Genomic DNA, 25,885 nt, shown 5'->3' with positions numbered 1-25,885 from the left:
AGTGGCCCAGATTTTGCAGCTTCTTGACCAGCACTGAGGGAATAATGGTATTGAAGGCCGAAGAGGAGCCATATGTATGAATTGCTGTTTTCAAGGTGTTCCAGAGCTGAGTGGAGAGACAGCAATATTGCATCTTCTAAGAGTAAGATTCAGCAGACTTGAACCATCTTGTTTGTTGAAGCTAATTGGAGCTTTGCATTTTGTTGGTCAGGAATGTCAAGGAGACTCTGATCACCAAACAAAATTTATATCTTTTTCTTTAAAAGGGAATGCATGAGGGGAGGTTTTTAAACCAATTCGTTCTTCCCCAGTTTAAGGGACAATGAATTTTACCTATGTGTTGCTAGATTTTGCTGCATTTTAATAGCACACAAGTTCAGGGTTTCAATACATGCAAGTTTCAAACTGTACTCCAACAGAAGAGCATGAACTTTGCAAATTCCTGGTGGCTAGACTAATGCAAAATACTGATATCCTGCACCAAATTGGACTCATGCACTACACAGGAATGCACTGACTTGAATTGAGATATTAAGGCTAAAAATCCCAGAACTGTAGTTGAAATTTGATACTGATAGAACATATCTCCTGGATATGTGATCTGAAATTGACCTGCATGCCTTTTAATCAGTGCAGAATGTAAATAAAGTTTATGGTTGTGTCTTATTGTCATACTGATATGGTGGCAGTAGTTTAGTTACCAGACTGGTAAACTGGAAGTCTGGTCTAATAATCTGGAACAAGGATCTTTGACAGGGTATTACACATTATGGACCTGCTCTCCAAAATGCATTTTGAGAGAATGACAGGAATTAAACCCAGTTGTTTTACACAGACAGAAATAATGTATTCTAAATTAATAAGTGGAGAATATAAAATGCTTTGTTAAGTCTAGAGTCAGGAAAGGTTGCCTACTATGAGGGTTTTGTTTGGATCTTACATCAAACTCTTTGTTGAATCTATCAGGAGGATGCTGGCAGATGAGGGACATTCAAACCAAAGCCTCCCCAGACATAGACAATGCCGTTATTGCTCATATCCACGGTTGGTCAATGATTAACATCTGCGACGAATTTGAGGTGGCCTCTAGGGACAGAAGAGTGTTGGAGAAACTCAGCAGGTCATACAGCATCTACAGAAAGCCATAGATAGTCAATGTTTCAGGCCTGAGCCCTTCTCCAGGTATGTCAAAAATCAAGCAGGCACCCAAATAAGAAAGTGGGAAGGGGGAAGCAACACAAACTGCCATACCTTGACAAAGGGCTCAGGCCCGAAACATTCTACACGCTGCATGACCTGCTGAGTTTTTCCAGCAATTTTGTGTATTGTACAAACTAGCAGTAGGTGTCCATTCCAGTGGGTTCATAACCTTTTTCTCCACTCATATACCACCTTAAATAATTCCTAACTTACTAGAGTATCCAAGTACTCTACGCCTTATGTGCTGTGTTTAGTAAGAGATGACAAGGTGGTATGTGGGTGGATAAAAAGGTTAGGAACCACTGGAATGGACATCTAGTTTGTACAATACACAAAATTGCTGGAAAAACTCAGCAGATCATGCAGCGTGTAGGAGGTTTCAGGCCTGAGCCCTTTGTCAAGGTATGGCAGCTTGTGTTGCTTTCCCCCTTTATTACTAAACACAGCACATATGGTGTAGGATGTCTTCGGTACCCTGTGATAAGTAAGGAATTATTTAAGGTGGTATGTGAAAGGTTGAGAACAATTGCATTAGACCAATGGTTTTCAAACTTTTTCTTTCCACTCCCATCCCACTTTAAGTAATCCCTGTTCCAGAGTAAGGGATTGCTTAAAGTGGGATGTGGATGGGGGAAAATAGGCCAATACAATTTTTTTTCTCAAACAAAATATTTCAGTAACAATTGGGTTGAGAGGAGTGATTCTCAACCTTACCTTCCCACCTTCAGCGATCCCTGACTGATCACAGAGCACCTCTGGCACAGGGATTACTTAAAGAGGGATGTGAGTGGAAAGAAAAAGGTTGAGAACACACTGCATTAGACAGTAACTTTCCCAGCACTCTGTCCCCTCTTTATCAGCTCTCCCCTCCCCTCCCTCTCCCTCTCTTCCTTCTTGTTCAGGTCTGACTGTCTGTCCACGGAAGAAGGGCGCAGGCCCGAAACGTCCACCACCCAGAGCATGTATTTATTTATTTATTTCCCCATTTTCGACTACCTTGAGTCCGCCTCCGACGCACCGGGAGCGAGGGGAACAACGCAAGACGGGCCCGGGGAACCTGGCCCTGGCGCAGGCGCAGGCGCTGCGTCCGCAAGGGTGGCCGGATGTGCGGGCGGCCACGGGACGGTATGGGGGCGGCTCCGGCGACAAGAGGCGGCTCCGTCCATCGGCTGGCGGGGGGGAGGTAAGTGACAGCAGTTCGTGGGCGCTTTTTTTTAATATATCTATATAACCCGAGCAGCTGGGTTATTGGTACCATTTCGGCTTTATTCTTACTCCGGTAGATGCTCTGCGAGGAGGACGTGCGGGGCAGAGGGAACGCTCGGTTCACTTTCCCGCGCATTGTGGCCTTTTGGCGCGTCGAGGGGGAAATGCGGACGCGGTGGCAGCTGTTGGTGAGGTCAGGTTTGCAGTATGGCGTGAACGTTTGGTCACCTAACTACAGGAGAAGATTTACAAGGATGTTGCCGAGCATTGAGGGAAAGGTTAAAATGGTTTGAGCTTGATTTTACATATATATATATATGTGTGTGTGTATATATCTATCTATATATATATATATATATATATATATATATATATATAAATATAATATATATATTAATATATAATAAATATATAATATATAATAATATATATAAAACACACATAAGGAGGAAAAACCCAACCCCAACCAACCAATTTTCCCCTGCAACCGTGTCTGCCTGTCCCGTATCGGACTTGTCAGCCACAAACGAGCCTGCAGCTGACGTGGACATTTACCCCCTCCATAAATCTTCGTCCGCGAAGCCAAGCCAAAGAAAAGATATATTATATATATATATATATATATAGTATATATATATATATATAGTATATATATATAGTATATATATATAGTATATATATATAGTATATATATAGTATATATATATATAGTATATATATATATAGTATATATATATATAGTATATATATATAGTATATATATATATAGTATATATATAGTATATATATAGTATATATATATATAGTATATATATATATATAGTATATATATATATATGTGTGTGTATATATAATATATATATGTGTGTGTGTGTGTATATATATATATATATATATATATATAAAAGAATGTCTTTACTACATTCACAATTTCTCCAGACTTCCTTGTTTCACTCGAGATTCAGAGCTTCATCTATTTCTATTTCATTGCTTGTGGATTGTGAACATTTCACCCATTCCTCTAGTTTGCTCATTGTCTAACTTGAAAGGGCAGCCTGTTTTCAGGACAATGCTACAGATGCTGACGTGGGTACATAAATATGAGGGGTATAGATCGGACAAATGTAAGCACGCTTTTTTTCTCCTGAAGTTGAGTGAGACATGAACTAGAGGATGTGGGTGAAGGTGAAAGTAATTGGGAAAGGTGCATAGATGGAAGACATATGGAGGGCTATCCAGGGGGGGGAAATAATTTGGCATGGACTAGATGGGCCCAAGGACCTGTTTCTGCACTGTAGTGTTCCATGATTCTGGTGAGAGGAGGTTTGTGAGAGGTTTACAAAATTGAGGGATTGAAGGCCCTTTCACATTGGCACTTGGAAATGGGCATTAACAGGGTCACCTGCCAGTGTAAACATTCCCAACCCAGTATGGGGAGGTAGTATCAAAGCTGATCTATTTTGAATGGGTGATCTGGTTTGCAAGGATACATTTGTGAAGCGCTGATGATGTTCTTGTGTGCGTAGGAGGTTCTTAAAGAGGCAGGAAATGGAAAGAGCAAAAAGATGAGAACACTGTTAACTAGCATATGGAAAGAATGTAGAATGAGAACAACAGGAACTTGTCGGGTAGACAACAAACAGTCCAAATGCTGTTCATCAAATTGAACATTTGTGGTATGGAGTAAAATAAAATCCTCAATTACTTCTAGAAGTTCTGATGGTTGGGTGGCAAGACCCCATTTTTACGCATGTGTTTCATTGCACAGCAACCTTGAGGGATCTAATGACCTGGACCCAAAGATCTCTCTGTTCCTCCACATTGTTAAGAATTCTGCCATTAAATATGTACTCCACCTTCAAGTTCGACTTTTCACTTAGCTGGATTGAACTCCATCTGCCATGTCTCTGTACAAATCTGAATCCTGATTATATTTTGTTGGAACGTACAACATACTAATCACAACACATCCAACCTTTGTATCATCTGCAAACTTACTGACACACCCCTCCATATTTTCATCCAAGTCATTTATAAAAACAATCACAAAGCATAGAGGTCCCACCACAGATTCCTGCAGAATGCCACTAGTTACTGACTTCCAGGCAGAATGCTACCCTCTGCTTTCTGCAAGCAAGCCAGTTCTGAATCAAAGAAGCCATGTTTCCATGGATCCCATGCCTCATGACTTTATGAATGAGCCTACCATGGGGAACTTTGTCAAATGCCTTACTGAAATCCTGCACACCACCTTGCCTTCATCAATTTCTTTTGTCACCTTCTCCAAAAATGAAATTAGGCTCATAAGGCATAGCCTGTCCCTCAGAAACTCATGCTGACTATCCCAAAGAAGACCAAAACATCTTTAAATGCTCATAAATCCTGTCCCTAAGAATCCTCTCCAATAGTTTGCCAACCAAGGGAAGATGCAAAATCAGCACTGACCCCTCAGCAATCTCTTCCTTCATATCCTGTAGTAACCAAGGGTATATCATGTCTGGTCCTGGGGATGTAGCTTTATTTTTGAGAAGATCCAGCACTTTGTCTTTCTTAACCTTGAGATTCTCCATAAGTGTAGCCTGTTCTACACTGACCTCACATTCACCAAGGTCTCTCTCCCTCGTAAGCACTGAAGCAAATTATTCATGTAGTTCATTCCCTTCCTCCTCTTTCTCCAGGAACTTGTTCCCACCCTTTATCCCTATTAAGTCTTAGCCTCACTCTCATCATTTTGTTCTTCTCATAATGCAGAATGCATCAGCGTTTTCCATAATTCTACTTGCAAAGGTCTTCTCATGTCTCCAACTCTCCGAAGTTCTTTCTTTCTGAGTACCATATAATTCTCATGAGCTCTTCCTGACTTTTGCTTCCTGAACCTTGTGTAGCCTTCCTTCTTCCTCTTGAATAGCTCTCCCACCTCTTTTATCTTGGGTCCTTTACCCTACCATCTTCTCGTCTCAGTGGGACAAACCTATCTACGACCCTGCACATGTGGTCCCTTAACATTCTCCACATTTCTACAATACATTTCCTTTTGAACATCTGTGCCCAATTTACTTTCCCAAATTCCTGCCTAATCCCATTGTAAATAGCCCTTCCCCAATTAAATACTTTCCCATTTTGTCCAGTTTATTTTTAATTTTCAACAAATATTTTGCCTGTAGGTTTATGAAACTTTGGGATAGAATACTAACTCCCTTCAACTCTCCTGTTAGGAATACCCTTGAAAATGGACAGCATAAGTGAAAATCTTACTCAAGAAAATGTGCCACGCATCTTCATCAGTGTCTACAATCCAGAAGATAAGCAAGATGTTTTCAGCTTCAAGTTCAATGAGCCACAGACATATGAAGCACACGAGATGGTGACCTTTGGTAGGAAGAATACTTGCAACTTCCAGTTGAACCATGGAAGAGCTTCCAGACTGCAGTTTCAGATTCAAGCTTTCCTTACAACTGACAGTTCCAATCTTAAATTTGAGATTAAAAACCTGAGTAACAGATTTGCACTCTTTATCAATGGCCATAAACTAGACTACCTTCAAAAACAACTCCTGCCTTGGAAATCTGTCCTCAAATTTACTGAATTTAAGTTTTATCTGGAACAAGAAGAAGGTGATTCAGTATCCAATTTTGAAGTTGTTTTTAGGAAGGGTTTTCCTTCCTTGTGCCTGGAGACAGATGCCAGATATATTTTTCCTAATGGTCACCATGATCCAAGGGAACCACTAGAAGTTGGTGAAGATCTCGACCAAGACATGCTTTTATAACAGGATGCACATTTTTTTAGGTTTTAATACATTACCTTTATGTTCATCCTTGCTGGTTATTGTAAATGAAAGTTCCAAAACTCCATGGAATAAAGTTAAAATTTTGGATGATGTAGCTTAATATGAAGTACCTAGACTACTGGAGATCTGCATACTGAGTGGATACTGTAACGATTGCTTAACAAGCAGTAATAGGCAATGAACCAGACAATGTTTAATTTTGAAACACTTATTTCTAGCTTTTAAACTATAGTCATAACTTTTAAACTATCCCTAACTAAATCTATCCCCAGTATGTGCATGTGTCTGGTGTGTGTTTGTTATACTTCAAAGTTCAGACTTTCAAATTCAATGTTGAAGTGTAGGCCTTTGAAATTTGATGCCCAGAATTAATGTTGAACTGATGGGAAGACTGGAGTTGTGGCTGCTACAGACTTACGAATTCTTCTTGCATTGCCTTTAAAGAAATGTTGTCCCACACAAGCTGTGGTCATGTCGGCAAGGTGTGAACTGAGCAGCCTCCATAAAGCTTGGAACCCTGGAACCTGTCTCTCCAAGTGACTTCACTGATAGTAACATTTAAAATGAAGCAGTCTCTCCAAGTGACCTCCACTGTTAGTCGCAATCAAAGTGAAGCACTTTGTTTCTCAAAAAGACCCTCCTGGCACAGGTCATTCCATCTATTCACAGAACATGCTTTGCTCTGAATTCCACAAAAATGGGTGGCCATTTTGAAGAGCTGCTTCAAAAAGCTGTTTTTCTCTCCTGCAAAATCAGTGTCTTTGCAAATGTATCGAATTCTGGAACAGACTGTAACAGGCTTCCTCAGTTCTGTCAATGTATCGAATTGTCGCTGGTCTGTGACTTGTGCTGTGATGTTGCTTGTGTTAAATGGTAACTGATCATTCAGTCCCTCCTGTCTTTACTATCCTTTATAATGATAATGCTATTTTACTAAAATGGGAGCTCTTGTATTCATATGTATGAGTTCTTAGACAACACATGGATGAAGGAAAAGGTTCTTTACTTTAAGGTTGTTGTAAACAGCACCATGAGACAGGCCATGAGGCTGCAAGATTCCATTACAGATCTGCATATTGTGTGGCAGCCAAGTCTAATCAAACAGTAAGGCATTGCTAGTTTCCATGTAAACATGATCTCTATCTTTACAGTAATAATACAATTAAGATCCTTGTAACTTTCCTGGTAAATGTACTGGGAATTTTTAATATAGTTTGTATGCCTCTTGAAGTAAGCAACAATTTCACATTTGCTGAAGAGGTAACTGTAGAATCAAAATCTAATAGATCATGATTATTGTAGCATTAACTTCTGATCCATTATGATTAATGTGTACTGCTTTTCGGGTACTTGTATTTTCAGTTATTTTGGTTCATATTTGTAGACTTTTTAATAGTTTTTCCCGTTTTGAGTTTTACCTATCTCGGCTGCACCATTTCATCAGATGCAAGGATCGACAATGAGATAGACAACAGACTCGCCAAGGCAAATAGCGCCTTTGGAAGACTACACAAAAGAGTCTGGAAAAACAACCAACTGAAAAACCTCACAAAGATAAGCGTATACAGAGCCGTTGTCATACCCACACTCCTGTTCGGCTCCGAATCATGGGTCCTCTACCGGCACCACCTACGGCTCCTAGAACGCTTCCACCAGCGTTGTCTCCGCTCCATCCTCAACATCCATTGGAGCGCTTACACCCCTAACGTCGAAGTACTCGAGATGGCAGAGGTCGACAGCATCGAGTCCACGCTTATGAAGATCCAGCTGCGCTGGATGGGTCACGTCTCCAGAATGGAGGACCATCGCCTTCCCAAGATCGTATTATATGGCGAGCTCTCCACTGGCCACCGTGACAGAGGTGCACCAAAGAAAAGGTGCAAGGACTGCCTAAAGAAATCTCTTGGTTCCTGCCACATTGACCACCGCCAGTGGGCTGATAACGCCTCAAACCGTGCATCTTGGCGCCTCACAGTTTGGCGGGCAGCAACCTCCTTTGAAGAAGACCGCAGAGCCCACCTCACTGACAAAAGGCAAAGGAGGAAAAACCCAACACCCAACCCCAACCCACCAATTTTCCCTTGCAACCGCTGCAATCGTGTCTGCCTGTCCCGCATCGGACTTGTCAGCCACAAACGAGCCTGCAGCTGACGTGGACTTTTTACCCCCTCCATAAATCTTCGTCCGCGAAGCCAAGCCAAAGAAAGAAAGAATAGTTTTCCCCTACACTTGGCTGTTTGGTCTTTTCATGTTGCATTATTTCTTTTTCTTTCCGTTTCCATAAAACTTTATAGAAAGTTAAATTAAGCGGCAAAATACATTTTGGAAAATACCATTAGTTAAGCTATTAATCCCAGTATCCCATATTCCAACTTGTTATTATGTGAGGTCCTCCAATGGTGTTATACGTGAATTTATCGAAGGAGTTTGAAATGTTTGGCTACACAATCTTCAATGTACAGGGAGTATAATAGAGGACCATGTACATAGCCTTGTGGGACCCAAGCATTCAGGATGATTGTGGAGGAGGTGGTGTCACCAAACCTCACTGATTGGGTCCTGCAGGAGTGGTAGCTCTGGATTCAGTTGCACAGGGAGGCGCAGAATCCAAGGTCATGGAGCTTGAGGATGAGTTTATTTGACACTATTGTGTTGAAGACAGAGCTACAGTCAGCGAGGTGGACAATGAGCTACAGTTAGACTATTATGTGCTCCCATTTTTCAGTCCATTTTCATTTGTATGGGAATGTCACTTAAAAAAAAATCCTGCAGGCTTTTGAGTGTTTGTGAAACTGATTGCTGGCTGAAGACAACACGTTCCTAAATAGCAGAGTCCTTAAAACCCAGATGCAGAGACCATGTGACAAACAGATTAAGACTGAGTACACAGTTTTGCTTGGGTGGGGGTGTTTTAAGGAGACAGCACAGGAGCAAACAGCTCTTGGAAGAAATATTGTGCTGGATTGGCCTCGTGGTTATAGACTATTTGATTTCCTCCTGTCTGTTATAGAGGATTGAGAATATAGACAATCTGCCCAATTGAGGAATGAAAATACCACTCTGACCAAAAGAGTGAAGGCCATTTTTGTTCGGCTGACGAATGGAAAGGGTTCTGGAAGCTTTGTGAACTTCACTTGCTTTGTGTCCCCTACACCAAAGAAGAGGGGAGTTTTGGTTGGCACTCGTCTAAAAAGAACATTTCATTGGAACCACCTCAACAAGGGTTTTGTGAGCTATAAATATTCTGTCACCCCCAGTCTCTTTCACCCACTTCATGAACTGCTAATTTCATCTAAAGCATGTGTGGCACATCAATTTCAAGCCTATGTGTCAACACTGAATTTCTGAAACAACTTTGAACTCCCTTCCGAGAATTGTGCCTTGAGCTGTAGTGGCTTAGGGTATTCCACACATGTGCCAGTATATTTGCACATAGTAGGGGGTTAAGTTAGATAAATGTATAGATAAGTTAGTTAAATTAGATCAAGTGTTATATTATTGTTTATTAATAATTAAAAATATTGTTTTAAATATAACACTGACTGGGCTAAATTCTATTAACCATATAACCATTTACTGATGCTGTCTGGTACATAAAACAGACAAGATATGGGCTTAATGCAGGCAATTGGGATTAATGTTGATAGGCTCACAACTGGTGCACATTGCTGACCATGATATGTGTGACAAGATGTATTATATTTTATATTATATATTAATATCTCTTTAAAAGGAATGGATTGGCGGGGAGGGGGGGGGGAGCTAAGTGTAGGTCACCACAAGCAAAGACAACTCATTTAAAATGCAAAAGCTATGCATAAGAAGAGACGTCATGTCCACAGTGACTTTACAGAAACTTGGAAGAATGCCTATGGAGACTTCACAAGTAGGTGTTAATTGGACTGATGCTGTGGAGTAAATGGATTATTGTTTTAAAGCAACAGATGACCAGGCAGAAACTGATTCCAGTGCCGGAAATCTGTCTGCTTTCAGTTTGCTGTTCTAAGAGGGGTCATGTGGTTTTGCACGCAGAGAGAGAGAGAGAGAGAGAGAGAGAGAGAGAGGCCAGACAGGATTATCTGAAAGAGAGAACTAACTTCAGGAGTGACTTTTGGCAGGCTTGTTTGAAACCCCATTGTGAAGATGGGTTGTGAGTTCTGAGTTCAGCCTGTTCAAAACCCCTTGTAGTCCTTACAAGAGGAAATGGCTGGCTAGAGTGTTTCTCCTGAAATAAGGGAAACAAGAGGAACTCTATGGTGACCTGGAAGAAGAGGTTATCATTTGGAAAACCCATGATGGGGCAAGTTTCTTTGGCAAGATGCTGAAGTACTGATCATGGGAAATCAGTTTGTGTGTGTCCAATGAGCAACAAATCTCTCTCTGAAACCAACTAGAACCTTCCTGACTGGTAACCATTTACCTTTTCGCAAGAGCCTGGTGAAAATTCATAAATGTTAAATTCTGTGCACAGTATAAGAATTTCCTGATACTGGTGAACTTTGAGAAGTGAGATTGGACTGTGAATCAAAGAACTTTCCTGAACATATACACATTACATTCACATGCACTTAGAATTAGAAGGAGGTTAAGTTGATAGTAAAAAAAAGTTAAAGTTTGATCCGGTTCTTGTTTAAAAAAAAGTAAAAGTAACTATTTGTCTTGGTGAATTTCTATTGCTGCTGGGTTTTGGGGTCCTCTGGGCCTGTAACATATGTATATCACACAAAGATATTGTGTGACTTTTCCAAGATGAGATGAACTACAAGTGTTACAGGCATTAATGAATCAGTAGGCAATGAGAGTGCCTGCATTTCTTTTTACCCTGGAAATGTTGTTGATTGAAATGCTTTAATTATATTTAAATGAATAAGGCGCAACTTTATTAACACAGCTAATGATATAATACAAAAAAATTAACACGTTCAATACTTTGTTACCAATAGTTTAAATCATTGAAATATCCCTATGATGATCCTTCTGTCTCATTTACTAGCTTCATTACATTGTTTTCAAGTAATTTCAATTTATTTTAATGTTTAAATTGTCGACTAATGTCTGTATACTCAATAAAACAGCTTCATTTCTGAATACATTCACAAAAACTGCTTGTTTTCATTATTTTGATCTGGGACATGAACTTCCAACAGTTTTTTCTTTGATCTTTAAAGTAACTTTTTAGGGCTTTTAAAGCTTCTGCAGTTCTAGTTCCCCCTATGTATCTATGGAACTCTTTTTTTAAAGTTTCCATGACTGATTGAAAAATAATATTCAGCAGAGACTAATACCGTCCACTCTAAACTTGTGGACAGGAATCACAAAGTTGAAATGCAAAGTAAGGCAAGTGAGAGAAAAAGATGGAAAAGTTAAGCAAGTCAAATTTTAATGTTAAATGACATTATAGTTTGATATCTTGACTGTGGTATCTCTGACATAATATGCAAATATTATGTAGAATTTTATTTCAACTGGGATCAGTGAGCAGTTTTGGCACCAATTTCATAAACTTAAGATACATTGCTGTTATATCTTGTATAAATGTTCTATTCATTATGTTAAAGATGTTAACACCATACTCTTTTAATTGAATAGAAATATCAAAACATCAATAGACTAGGATTTTAAAAAATGAATAACCCTTTACCAATGATTAAATGTCTAGGTGGACAATTTTAAACATGCTCTAAGGCTCTTGATTAAGTATATTACATTGGAATGCAGCTATGTAGCAACATGACCAGCCAATCCAGTTTATGTCTGTAAATTAATTTTCTGGAACATAAAACAATAAAGTTGAGGTAATGCTGTGTATTATTATTGACACATCACGAAGGTCCTGAGGCAGTTTTCCTTGGTCCCAGCAAAGCTTGAAAAACTCATGCAGTTTGGCATGCAGAGTTTTGCCGCCAGCCTTCCAGACCTCTGGGGGGATTCCATCTATACCTGCTGCTTTGCCACTTTTCAGTTGTTCAATTGCCTTATATGTCTCTTCCCGGGTGAGGACCTCATCCAGCTCTAGCCTACAGCTCGCTTCTTTGCCAGCAGCTCCTGGATTTCCTGGCTGTTTTCGTTGAACCAGTCCTTGTTTTTCCTGGAGGAGAAGCCCAGTACCTCTTCAGTGGATTGCAGTACTGTAGTCTTCAGCTGATCCCAGAGGGTTTCAGGGGACGAGGCGGATTGCATCCTCGAGCTTTGCTTTGAGGTTTGCCTGGAAGTTTCCTCTCACTTCGTCTGACTGCAGGTTTCTAACATTGAACCTCTTTCTAGGGGCTCTACTGTTCCTGGGGTTTGGCTTGAAGTGAAGGTTGAGCTTGCAGCGAACCAGCCGGTGGTCAGTGTGGCATTCCGCGCTGGGCATGACCCTGGTGTGGAGCACATCTCGTTTGTCTCTTTCTCGCACCAGGACGTAGTCCAGGAGGTGCCAGTGTTTGGATTGGGGATGCATCCAGGTAGTCTTCAGGCTGCCCCTCTGCTGAAAAAGGGTGGTTGTAATGACAAGCCGCTGTTCTGCGCAGAGCTCCAACAGGAGGCGACCAAGGAAAACTACCTCAGGACCTTCGTGATGCCATCATCATTACCCTGTACAAAAGCAAAGGCGAGAAATCAGACTGCTCAAACTACAGGGGAATCACGCTGCTCTCCATTGCAGGCAAAATCTTCGCTAGGATTCTCCTAAATAGAATAATACCTAGTGTCGCCAAGAATGTTCTCCCAGAATCACAGTGCGGCTTTCGCGCAAACAGAGGAACTACTGACATGGTCTTTGCCCTCAGACAGCTCCAAGAAAAGTGCAGAGAACAAAACAGGACTCTACATCACCTTTGTTGACCTCACCAAAGCCTTCGACACCATGAGCAGGAAAGGGCTTTGGCAAATACTAGAGTGCCTCGAATGCCCCCCCAAGTTCTTCAACATGGTTAGCCAACTGCACGAAAACCAACAAGGTCGGGTCACATACAGCAATGAGCTCTCTGAACCCTTCTCCATTAACAATGGCGTGAAGCAAGGCTGCGTTCTCGCACCAACCCTCTTTTCAATCTTCTTCAGCATGATGCTGAACCAAGCCATGAAAGACCTCAACAATGAAGACGCTGTTTATATCCGGTACCGCACGGATGGCAGTCTCTTCAATCTGAGGCGCCTGCAAGCTCACACTAAGACACAAGAGCAACTTGTCCGTGAACTACTCTTTGCAGACGATGCCGCTTTAGTTGCCCATTCAGAGCCAGCTCTTCAGCGCTTGACGTCCTGTTTTGCGGAAACTGCCAAAATGTTTGGCCTGGAAGTCAGCCTGAAGAAAACTGAGGTCCTCCATCAGCCAGCTCCCCACCATGACTACCAACCCCCCCCCCCCCCACATCTCCATCGGGCACACAAAACTCAAAACGGTCAACCAGTTTACCTATCTTGGCTGCACCATTTCATCGGATGCAAGGATCGACAACGAGATAGACAACAGACTCGCCAAGGCAAATAGCGCCTTTGGAAGACTACACAAAAGAGTCAGGAAAAACAACCAACTGAAAAACCTCACAAAGATAAGCGTATACAGAGCTGTTGTCATACCTACACTCCTGTTCGGCTCCGAATCATGGGTCCTCTACTGGCATCACCTACGGCTCCTAGAACGCTTCCACCAGCGTTGTCTCCGCTCCATCCTCAACATTCATTGGAGCGACTTCATCCCCAACATCGAAGTACTCGAGATGGCAGAGGCCGACAGCATCGAATCCACGCTGTTGAAGATCCAACTGCGCTGGGTAGGTCACATCTCCAGAATGGAGGACCATCGCCTCCCCAAGATCGTGTTATATGGCGAGCTCTCCACTGGCCATCGTGTCAGAGGTGCACCAAAGAAGAGGTACAAGGACTGCCTAAAGAAATCTCTTGGTGCCTGCCACATTGACCACCGCCAGTGGGCTGATATTGCCTCAAACCGTGCATCTTGGAGCCTCACAGTTCGGCGGGTAGCAACCTCCTTTGAAGAAGACCGCAGAGCCCACCTCACTGACAAAAGGCAAAGGAGGAAAAACCCAACACCCAACCCCAACCAACCAATTTTCCCCTGCAACCGCTGCAACCGTGTCTGCCTGTCCCACATCAGACTTGTCAGCCACAAACGAGCCTGCAGCTGATGTGGACATTTACCCCTCCATAAATCTTCATCCGCGAAGCCAAGCCAAAGAATTATTGACACATAAAAGTTTCTAGAAACAGTTATTTATACGTTATTACATTGGTTGTTTTCAACATTTGATGAGTCATTTATGCTGTATGCAAAAATGCTTGTCTAAAGTGTGCCCACAACTATTCATGATGCTATCATTTAGAAACTCGGCACAGAAAAGGACCAATGCCCAATTCTGCAGGGAATTCAGCTTCAATAAATGTAAGGTTTTCTACAGTGAAATGCTAACGTGAGAATCTGTTGAATTATTGTGGGTCCAATAGAAGCACTGAGAAAGTAGACTGCTCGTAAACAATCAACCTATTCCTCTCTTCCCTAACCCTCTGTCTCCTTTCCTCTAGCTCTATTCCCCTTCCCTTGTAGTGGCAGCTACTCTTCTCCTGAAGAACACACACAACCAGACGGGGTTGAGCTCAGTGAGCAGACTGGTCTATTGCAGGCTGCTGGGCTGCACTTGTACTCCCAGCCCAGACCTGGCTGAGAACTGCGCTGGAGGGTGCTGACATCACCCAGGCGTCACGTGGTCCCCCGAGCCCCGTGCTGAGAGGAAGGGAAACCCCCAACGGTGCCATTTTGGCCGGCTGCCCTGCCGCGTGGCTTACAAGCGGGGCCGGTTCGCCTGCCTATTGGTGAGCCGCCACACCCTCTCCATTTACAGATAATCCACCCCAGCCCATTTTCTTTTGTGCTCTCCTTCCTTATCCATCTATTATTTCTTTGCTGTGGGACTGTGCTCTTACTCCTGCCCCTCCCCCTCCTCGCCACCATTTTATTCAGGTGCCTGCCTAAAGTTTGCTTATACGTTGATGAAGGGCTTAAGCCTGAAAAGTTGGTTATAAAGATCTTTGCTGCCTTTCGATTTTAACGGAGGGAGCACGCAGGAAGACGACTCCATTGTTGGAACTGCATCAGGTAGCACTTCAATCGAAATAATTGATGAAAAAACAACGAAATGCGGGGGGGAGGGGGGAGCAGTGGCGACCCCTGAGGAAGTCGGGGTGCCGTCGCTGGGAGTCCAGACCTGCAGTAAAACTTTTAAAATGCTTTCTGTTGAGTTGCAGCAGGAGCTACAATTACCTTGTTCTGCCACTATGTCAGAGAGAGCAGAGCTGAGATTTACAGATTCACAATGTATGCAATTAAATGCAGTTATTCAACCTATGTTGACATCTCTAATGAATGAGATGGTTCAAATGAATGCTGGTACAAGTTCAGAATTAAATACGGTTAAACCACGTGTGGATGCATCTTATGAAGAATTTTTAAAATTTCAGACTGCTTTTTTGGACTAAACAACAAGTGACTTCAAAAACAGAAAAAGTGTTGAAGGTTGAAAAATCAGTCATAGAACTAGGAGAACGTGAGAAGGAGCTCAAAAGAAAAATAGACTACTTGGAGAATCAAAGCAGAAGGAGTAATGTGAAAATTGTTGGTTTGCCAGAAGATATAGAAGGACAAGATCCTCTTTGTTTCTTTAAAGACTAGATCCCGCAAATATTAGGGCAAGAATTTTTCTCCGGGGGATTGGTACTGGAAAGAGCCCATAGAGCTTTAAGAAGAACATCTTCAGCTAGTCAACCACCGAGACTGGTAATAATTCGATGTTTGAGTTATTTGGACAGAGAAGCAATACTTCGTCGAGCAGTGCAAAATCCAAGACAACAACAAACTCCGTTATTGATTCAGAATAGCAGAGTTTTTTTTAATCCTGTTTTGAGTCAAGAGGTCATTTAACGTCAACGTTGATTCAATCCAGTTAAAGAAGTTTTGTGGCCTAAAGGTTATGTCTACTTTTCGCTATCCTGCAGTGTTGAAGGTGTTTTATGGAGACTATCAATTTTGGTTTTTTGAAAATGATCGTGAAGCAATAATTTTTGCTGATTCATTGCCAGATATAAGAGGACAAAGACGAAGTCCACTATTATCTCCTAAAGAAAAATCTGGTTGTTCTGGAAACGGAAGAAATGGCAGAAATTGGAAAAACGGGAATGGAAAAAGTCTTCCTCCTTCTGAAATGGGATCTCCGAGATTAGAATCTTTTGGATGAAAAGAAGAATTTTCTTATTCTTTTTTTTTGTTATTATGATATTTTAATGTTATTGATTGTTTGGCTGGGGAGGGAGAGATTTGCACTAAGTCCTTTACTAGTCATCAGCCACTGGTGGGTGACCCACACCCAATTTTTGTTTAGGTGATTACTACCTTTTTGTAGTTTTTTTTGGGAGGGGGGGATTTTCTTTATTTTTTCATTATTTTTTTTAATTTTCATTTTAGTTTTTTAATTTGTGATTTTTTTTTCTATTGGAAGGCCTATATGCATTGATTTGAATTTTTATATAAAGATATTATTGGTATTTAGTAATAATAGTAGGTATGTCAAAGTTGAGGTTTGCTACTTTTAATGTTCGAGGATTAAACAGTCCGATTAAACGTAAGCGAGTCTTGGCGTATATTAAGAAAATGAAAATTGATATTGCTTTTTTACAAGAAACACATTTGAATGTGAAGGAAAGGATGAAATTAAAGAGGGACTGGGTTGGGCATGTATATTCTTCTTCATTTAATTCTAGAGCTAAAGGTGTAGCAATTTTGATACATAAAAATTTATCTTTTGAATTACAATCAATGGAGGAAAAGGCAGGATGTTTCTTAAATTGAATTGTAAGATTTTTAGTGAATTTTGGACTTAATATTTATCCCCCAAATGCAGATGATGAAATATTTATTTTATGTTTGGGTCAGGCTAATGATAATATTTTAGTTGGTGGTGATTTTAATTGTGTTTTGGAACCTTTATTAGATAATTCTCCAAAGAAAGTTAAGAAATCCAAGATGGCAATTCAGGTCCAAGAGTTGATGAAAGATCTTAATTTAGTAGATATTTGGAGATGTCTTAATCCGACAAAGAAAGATTTCTCCTTTTATTCATCTAGACATGAATCATTTTCAAGGATTGACTTTTTAGTATCGGCACATTTACAAGGGAAAATACAACAAGCGGAATATAAAAGTAGGGTGATTTCAGATCACTCTTTGTTATAATTTACATATGCAACTTCTGAGAAAATTCAAATGGCTTATTGTTGGATGTTTAATACAATGTTAAAAAATATGGAATTTATTGATTTTTTGAAAAAAACAAATTAATTTTTTTTGAAAGAAAATTCTAATTCTGTTCAAAGTAAGTTTGTATTATGGGATGCTATGAAAGCCTATTTGAGAGGACAAATAATTAGTTATACTTCTAAAATAAAAAAGAATCGATTAAATCAGAGTCTTGAATTAGAGAGACAGATTGATGAGTTAGACAAGGAATTTCAGAAAGATGCTACAGAAGATCAGAAAATAGAATTATCTAGGTTGAAATTGGAATATAATACTTTGCAATCTTATCAATTTGAATGTGTGATTAATAGGTCAAAACAACGGTATTACTAATGGGGAGAGAAAGCACATAAGGTATTGGCGTGGCAATTAAAGAAAGAACAGATTTCGAGGACTATTAATGCTGTTAGACGGAATTCTCTTATTACTTATAAACCTCATGAGATTAATGATGAATTTTATTCATTTTATAAAAAGTTATATACATCTGAAGGAAAAAAAGAAACTGGATCGATTGATCTTTTTTTAATCACAGTTGAATTTACCGATATTAGAGGATGCAGATATACAGGAGTTAGAAGAACCATTTACTGATTTGGAAATTAAAATAGCTATGCTGGAAATGCCGAACGGTAAATCGCCTGGTGATGATGGATTTTCAGTTGAATTTTATAAAATTTTTAATGATGATTTATCTACAGTGTTTGGGGATGTATTACGTCAAGTTGGAGAACATTATGAATTACCTGTGTCTTGTTCTAGTGCTTTAATTACAGTAATTCCTAAAAAAGACAGAGATCCTTTAAAAGTATCTTCATATAGACCAATTTCGTTGTTAAATGTAGATTATAAAATAATAGCTAAAATATTAGCGAATAGATTGGCTAAATTTTTACCCAAGTTGATTCATATTGATCAAACAGGTTTTATAAAAAATAGATATGCTTCAGATAACAATTTGCGCGTGATTAGTTTGATTAATAGATTTTGACAATCTTTAGGTCACCCGATGGTGATATCCTTAGATGCAGAAAAAGCATTTGATAGAGTTGAATGGAATTTTTTGTTTAAAGTTTTGGAGAAATTTAAGTTTGGTCCTTTTTTTTATTGGTTGGATTAGGGCTCTATATAGTAAACCGGTAGCTAGAGTATTGACAAATGGTTTGATTTCGGAATCCTTTAAGTTAACTCGATCAACTCGTCAAGGTTGTCCTTTATCACCAGCTTTGTTTGCGTTAGTGATTGAACCTTTAGCACAGCTGATAACAAAATACACAGATACAAGGTATGAAAGTTTTAGATGAGGAGTATAAAATTAATTTATTTGCTGATGATGTATTGGTGCATTTAATAAACCAAGCTCAGTCACTTTTGCACTTGAAGGAATGTTTAATACAATATGGATTTCTTTCTGGATATAAAGTTAATTGGTAAAAAAAGTGAAATATTACTGGTAAGTGAAGGAGATTATTCAGTTTATAAGAATATTATTAATTTGAAGTGGACTGATCAAATTAAATATCTGGGTATAATTTTGAATGTTAATTATCAATCTTTATATAACAAATTATGTTCCGTTAATGAAAAAAATTAAAACTGATTTGATTAAATGAAAAGATTTACCTATTAATTTAATGGGTAGGGTAAATACAATTAAGATGAATATCTTTCCGTGTATACAATATTTGTTTCAATCTATTCCGTATTTACTTGATAAAATTTTTTTTCAAGATTTGAATAAAATAGTTAGGGAGTTTTTATGGAGGGGTAAATTTTCGAGAGTAGCTTTGAATAAATTAACTTGGAAATATGAGTTAGGGGGACTACGTTTACCACATTTTCAAAATTATTATGAAGCAGCCCAACTTAAATTTATTAGTTCATTGATGGATTTGGTACGGCCTCCTAGTTGGGCTAAAATTGAGATGGCAAGTATTTCTGAATTTGAAATACATCAATTTTTGTTTAGATGGAATATAAATTTGTTACAACAATATAATGTGCCTATAAAACATTTAATGAAGTTATGGATAAAGAAAAATAAAATGACATGCTCTAGGGGTAAATTATCGGCTTTGACTCCATTGTATAATAATCAACTTATTTCTTTTTCAATACATAATTAAAGTTTATTGCATTGGAGATTTAAAGGTATGAAAAATTTGGGAGATTGTTTTAAAGAGGGTAAGTTTTTATCTTTTAATCAGATGAGGGAAGGTTTCGGTATTGATAAGAACTCTTTATTTCTTTATTATCAAATTCGATCTTTGGTAAAATGTATGTTTGGTAGAGATATGATTTTACCTAAAATGACTAAATTTGAGACTTTTCTTATGAAGGTACCAGAGAAGGGTTATATTTCATTTATGTATCAAATATTACAGGATGGTATGGATAAAAAGGGTTGGGATAGATCTAAAATTAAATGGGAAGCGGATATTGGTTTTATTTTTTTCTGAAGATGATTGGTTAGATATCTGTTATGATAGTGTAACTAGATTGATAAATGCACGTTATGCAATGATTAATTAGAGTTTTTTACATCAATTATATTTGATACCTGAAAAATTAAAAACATATTGTTTTCATGAATCAAATTTGTGTTTTAGATGTGGTGATGCGGTTGGAACTTTTTTCATGCTGTTTGGTTATCTTTTTGGAAGAAAATTCAATCTTTTTTAGAATACCTGTATAAGATTAAAATAGTTTTAGATCCAACAGTATTTTTAATTGGATAGTTTGCAACCTCTGAAAGGTTTGGGATTAGATAAGTTTCAGCCTGCTTTTGTGTATTTAGCTTTACCTGTAGCGAAAAAATGTATTGTTAGTATGTGGAAAGATACAAATATGATTGATATTAATAGATGGCATAATGAGATGAAATATTGTTTAATAATGGAAAAAATTACATATGTTTCACATGATAATTATATTTTTTATTAATAAGTTGTTATACTCAGAATATTTACATTTCAATTTATATTGATTATATTTTAATATGTATATTTAACTTTTTCTTTAATATTCTTTCTTTTTTCTTTATGGCTTTCCTTATGAGAGTTGGCTGAAGGGTGGGTGGGGGGTTCTTTTTTTTTTCTATATATAAAAAAAGTTCATGTTTATGTTTAATTGCTGAATATGCCAAATACTATTTGTTTTTTGAACGAATAAATAAAGTTTAACAAAGATAAAGATCTTTGCTATATAAAAAACACTGTTTGACCTACTGAATTTCACCAGCATTGTGGTTTTACTTCAATTACTGCATCTGTAGACTTTCGTGGTTTACAACATATCAAAGAGTTTTGGTTACCCTATCAAAATCAATCTGAAATGATAAACTATGATTCTCCCTTCACAGTTGCTGACTGACTTTTTGATTATATCAATCTCTGGCCATGGCCATTCAGATTAACCTTCCTCCATTTTGTCATTGTTACCAAATGATCAAAATCAACTATTACAATGACTGCCTGATCCATGAAGATTTTTTTAAAAACTGCCTCCTAAACAAAACTAAAATCCTGCTATTGATACTGGTAAGGAGCTTAAGCTTGCCAACACCCACCCACTGTAGGTCTGTGGGTTTGCTATTGGTGATCTGTGGTAAGAGAAAGTTTACTCAAGGTAGTTTATGGGTTAAAATAAAAGGCTAAGAACTACAGTCTTAGCACATTGATGTGCTTATGTTATACTGTATGGCAAATGAAGATATGTAACTGATTTTGTATTGGAGACCACTGCTGGTACCACTACTAGTAGTGGATCATCACCTCTAATGATTCACTACTCTCAGTATCCAAAGATGATGTGTGGACAGTCTTCAGGAGAGTGAATCCAAGGAAAGCATCTGGTCTGGATGGAGTACTTGGCTGACTACTCAAAACCTGCGTTAACCATCTGGCTAGTGTATTCATGGATGTCTTCAACCTCTCACCCTGACAGCATGTGGTACCTAGCTGTTTAAAACAGGCCTCAATCATACTGGTGTTCAAGAAGAAGGTGGTAACCTGCCTAAATAACTATTGACCAGTGGCTCTCACATCCACAGTGATTAAATGTTTTGAGAGGCTGGTGTTGAATTATGTCAGCTTCTGTCTGAGCGATGACATGGATCTGTTCCAATTTGCTTACCACAGCAAGCAGTTCTACAGCAGATGCCATTTCGCTGGCTCTATATAAATCCCTGGAACACCTGGATAACAAAAATGCTTACTAAGGATGTTCTTTATTGACTACAACATTTAACACCATCATCCCCTCAAAACTAATCAGCAAACTCCAAGACCTGGAGTTCAATTGGATCCTGCACTTCCTCACCTCCAAACCCCAGTTAGTACGGATTGGTAAGAACATCTCCTCCACAAACTACAGCATCGGAGCACCACAGGATTGTGTACTTAGATCCTGTACTACATGCTTTATTTCTGATGTTATAGCTTGATTTGACAACAATATATACAAATTTGCCGACAATACCACCGTAGTACAGGAGGAAGATTGAAACTTGGCTGAATGTTGTACCAGCGACCTCGCACTCAAAGCTACCAAAACCATCGAGTTGATTGCAGACTTTAGGAGAGGAAAACCAGAGGTGTACAATCCAGAGGTGGAGAGGGTGAGCAACTTTAAATTCCTGGGGGTCACCATCTCATAGGACTTTTCCTGGACCCATCATATCATGAAGAAAGCACATTAGCAGCTCAACTTTCTCAGGAGTTTGAGGAGGTTGCATATGCAATCAGAAACCTTGGCAAACTGCTGACTGGCTGTATTACAGCCTAATCTAGGGAGAACCTCTGAGTGAAAAGCCCTGCAAAAGGTAGTGGTTACAGCCCAGTATCAATAATGTATCCAAGAAAAGTTGCTGCCATAGAGCAGTAGTAATTATCAGGGATCCACACCATACAGGACATGCTCTGTTCTCACTGTTGCTGTCAGGAAGGAGGTACAGGTACCACAGGGCTTGTACCTCCAGGTTCAAGAATAGTTGCTACCTCTCAACTGAAGATTCCTGAGCCACACTCATTCAGAGACTCATTTAAGGATTCGTATTTTGCTCATTATTTATTATTATTTAATTGTTATATTTCCGAATTTCCAGTTTGTTTACATTTCTTTCATCTTGACTACAGCTTACAGTTATGGTAACTAGAAATTCTGCTTGGTCCACAAGAAAAAGAATCTGTGCTTTACATATTGTCAATATGTACTCTGACAAGAACATCAAACTTTGAATTTCCTTTCCAAAGCAGAGATATTAACTACAACTGAAACAAAAATGTTAATTTTAAATTTTAATTTTTTTAAAATTTAAATTAAAAAATCTATAATTTAGACATGCATCACATAGAAAATAGGTGTAGGAGTAGGCCATTTGGCCCTTCATTCCTACACCTCCATTTTGATCATGGCTGATTGTCTACTCAGTACACAGTACCTGCCTTCTCCCCATACCCCCTGATCCCCTTAGCCACAAGGGTCAAATCTAACTCCCTTTTAAATATAGATAAGGAACCGGCTTCAACTACTTCCTGTGGCAAAGGATTTACCACTCTCTGAGAGAAAGTTTTTTTTTCATCTCGGTCCTACCTCCTTATCCTTAAACTGTGACCCCTGGTTCTGGTTGTCCCCAACAATAGGAACAACCTTCTTGCATCTATCCTGTCCAATCCCTTTAGAATTTTATGATGCCCCCTTCAATCTTCTTAATTCCAGCAAGTATAAGCCTAGTCAATCCAGCCTTTCTTCATATGTGAGTCCTGCTTGTATGGCAAGGAGACCAAAACTGTACACAATACTCCAGGTGTGGTCTTACCAGGGCCCTGTACAACTGCAGTAGAACCTCTCTGCTTCTGTACTTGAATCCTCTTGCTATGAATGCCAACATATCATTAGCTTTCCTCACTGCCTGCTGTACCCACTTTCAATGACTGGTGCACAGCGACACCCAGGTCTCGTTGGATCTCTTCCTAATCAGACACCATTTAGATAATAATCTTCTCTTCTGTTCTTGCCTCCAGAGTGGATAACCTTGTATTTATCCACATTATATTGCATCTGGCATACATTGGCCCACTCACCTAACTTGTCTAAGTCATCCTGCATCCTCTTAGCATCCTCTACACAGCTAACCCTGCCACCCAGTTTCGTGTCATCTGCAAACTTGGAGATGCTGCTTTCTATTCCCTTATCTAAGTCATTGATATATATTGTAAATAACTGGTGACCTAGCACTGAGCCTTGTGGTACCCCAATAGTCACTGCCTGCCATTCTGAAAAGAACCCATTTATTCCTACTCTTTGCTTTCTGTTTGTCAACCAATTATCTTTAAACCTCAATACCATCCCTCCTATACCATGTGCTTTATGTTTGTACACTAATCTCCTGTGTGGGACCTTATCAAAACCCTTCTAAAAGTCCAGATATACCACATCCACTGGTTCTCCCTTATCCACTCTACTAGTTACATCCTCAAAAAATTCTATAACATTCGTCAGACATGATTTTCCCTTCATAAATCCATGCTGATGATTTCACTACTTTCCAAATGTGTTGCAATTGTATCTTTAATAACTGATTAGCATTTTCCCCACTATCGATGTCAGGCTCTCTGGTCTATAATTTCCCTTTTTTCCTCTCTCTCCCTCCCTTCTTAAAAAGTGGGGTTATCTTAGCCACCTTCCAAACCTCCAGAACTAATCCAGAATCTAAAGAGTTTTGAAAAATTATCACTAATGCATCCACTATTTCTTGGGCTACTTCCTTAAGCACTCTGGGATGCAGACTATCCAGCCCAAAGGATTTATCTGCCTTTAATCCCTTCAATTTACCTGACACAATCTCTCAACTTACATTTATTTCCTTCAGTTCTTACCTCACATTAGATCCTCGGTCCCCTACTATTTCATGAAAATTATTTGTTTTCCTTAATGAAGACAGAACTAAAGTAGTTATTAAATTGGTTTGCCATGCCCTTGTTCCCCATGATCAATTCACCAGTTTCTGACTGTAATGGACCCACATTTGTCTTAACTAATCTCTTCCTTTTTACATATCTACAAAAGCTTTTACAGTCATTTCCAAACTGGGATGTACAACTGTTGTATTTCATCCAAGTTATCTTTAAATGATTGCCATTGCATAACTACCATTAGTCGTTTAAGTATAATTTCCCAATCTATCTTAGCCAATTCATGTCTCATATCATCAAATTTACCTTTCTTTTAAGTTCAGAACCTTTGTATCTGAATTAACTCTGTCACTCTTTAACTTAATGAAGAATTCCACCATATCATGGTCACTCTTGCCCAAGGGGCTTCACACAACAAGATTGCTTACTAACCCTTACTCTTACTCAATACCCAGTCTAGAATGGCCTGTTCCTTGACATGCTGGTTTAGAAAACAATCCCCCATAGATTCTAAGAAATCCTCTTCCTTGTTACTCTTACCAATTTGGTTCACCCAATCTGCATGTAGATTAAAGTCACCCATTATAACTGCCATACCTTTGTTGCATGCATTTCCAGTTTCCTGTTTAATGCCATCCTAACCTCACTGCTACTGTTGGGTGGCCTGTACACAACTCCCATTAGCATCTTCTGCCCCTTCGTGTTTCGCAGCTCGAGTCATCAAAGCTGAACGAGATAGTATTATTGCTGCCACACATGAACACTTCTCCATCACAACCTTGTATGATGGCACATTTCATTGTGTGTACAAACATATTAATTGTAGAAACAAAGACTGTATTTGGAACACAGAAGAGGCTTAAACGCTCCTCAACTCCTTCCAGTGGGGGTGATGCCAGAAAATAAAATACTTTTTTCAACAAGATTGAACATCACTGAGATGTGAGACCCAGGATGACGCTGTGTTGATATTTGTGCTTGAGGAGTTTTATCCCATTTAGATATCTAACCACCCCCCACCCACATTCCACTTTCCCATTTTACAGCTAATTCCAGCTTTTTCCTTCACATTCTGGAAACTTGCCAACACTTTACATGCAGGGGCTGATTTTAAATAACTTGTTGGTAACAAAAATATTCATATCTTCTCCTCTGCTATGAAATGTTGAACAAAAAGAAAGAATAATGACCCACTTCATCCCATTGCCTTAAAGTTAAACAATCGACTAAACCTGGGGCTATCGATATATCAAAAGGAATTTGTTTGCACGAACAAGAATCTCATTTAATTGAGTGTCTTTACATTACTCGGTAAGGGTAGATAGTTCTTTACAACATACCTATCTGTAACTTCATGGCAATCCTATCAGCCTGATTTTTTAAAATTATGTTGTAAAGATTCCTGTCTTTATAAAATAATTATATACATTGAGTACTGCAAAATAGTATTTAAATATACATGGCATACTGGTGAAATCAGGCTAT

General features: G+C 39.1%; 1 protein-coding gene across 4 annotated transcripts; it reads left to right on the top strand.

Moving 5' to 3' along the window:
* Window positions 1–1,958: 1,958 nt before the first annotated feature.
* On the top strand, window positions 1,959–7,685 carry LOC138743302 (TRAF-interacting protein with FHA domain-containing protein A-like). Of its 4 annotated transcripts, none has more exons than XM_069898432.1 (2): window positions 1,959–2,383; window positions 5,622–7,685. In XM_069898432.1, exons 1-2 carry the CDS (start codon window positions 2,161–2,163, stop codon window positions 6,173–6,175), a joined length of 777 nt encoding a protein of 258 aa, XP_069754533.1. In that variant the 5' UTR covers window positions 1,959–2,160; the 3' UTR covers window positions 6,176–7,685. The 4 variants fall into 4 exon arrangements, with proteins under 4 accessions (XP_069754533.1, XP_069754536.1, XP_069754535.1 ...); XM_069898435.1 differs by lacking the exon at window positions 1,959–2,383 and adding an exon at window positions 2,499–2,599; XM_069898434.1 differs by lacking the exon at window positions 1,959–2,383 and adding an exon at window positions 2,604–2,684.
* Window positions 7,686–25,885: the final 18,200 nt, after the last annotated feature.

This window comes from Narcine bancroftii, chromosome 9 (assembly GCF_036971445.1).
Source record: "Narcine bancroftii isolate sNarBan1 chromosome 9, sNarBan1.hap1, whole genome shotgun sequence".
NCBI classification, from domain to species: Eukaryota; Metazoa; Chordata; class Chondrichthyes; order Torpediniformes; family Narcinidae; genus Narcine; species Narcine bancroftii.
The sequence above is the reverse complement of the archived record's forward strand: the minus strand, read 5'-3'. Positions and strand labels throughout refer to the sequence as shown.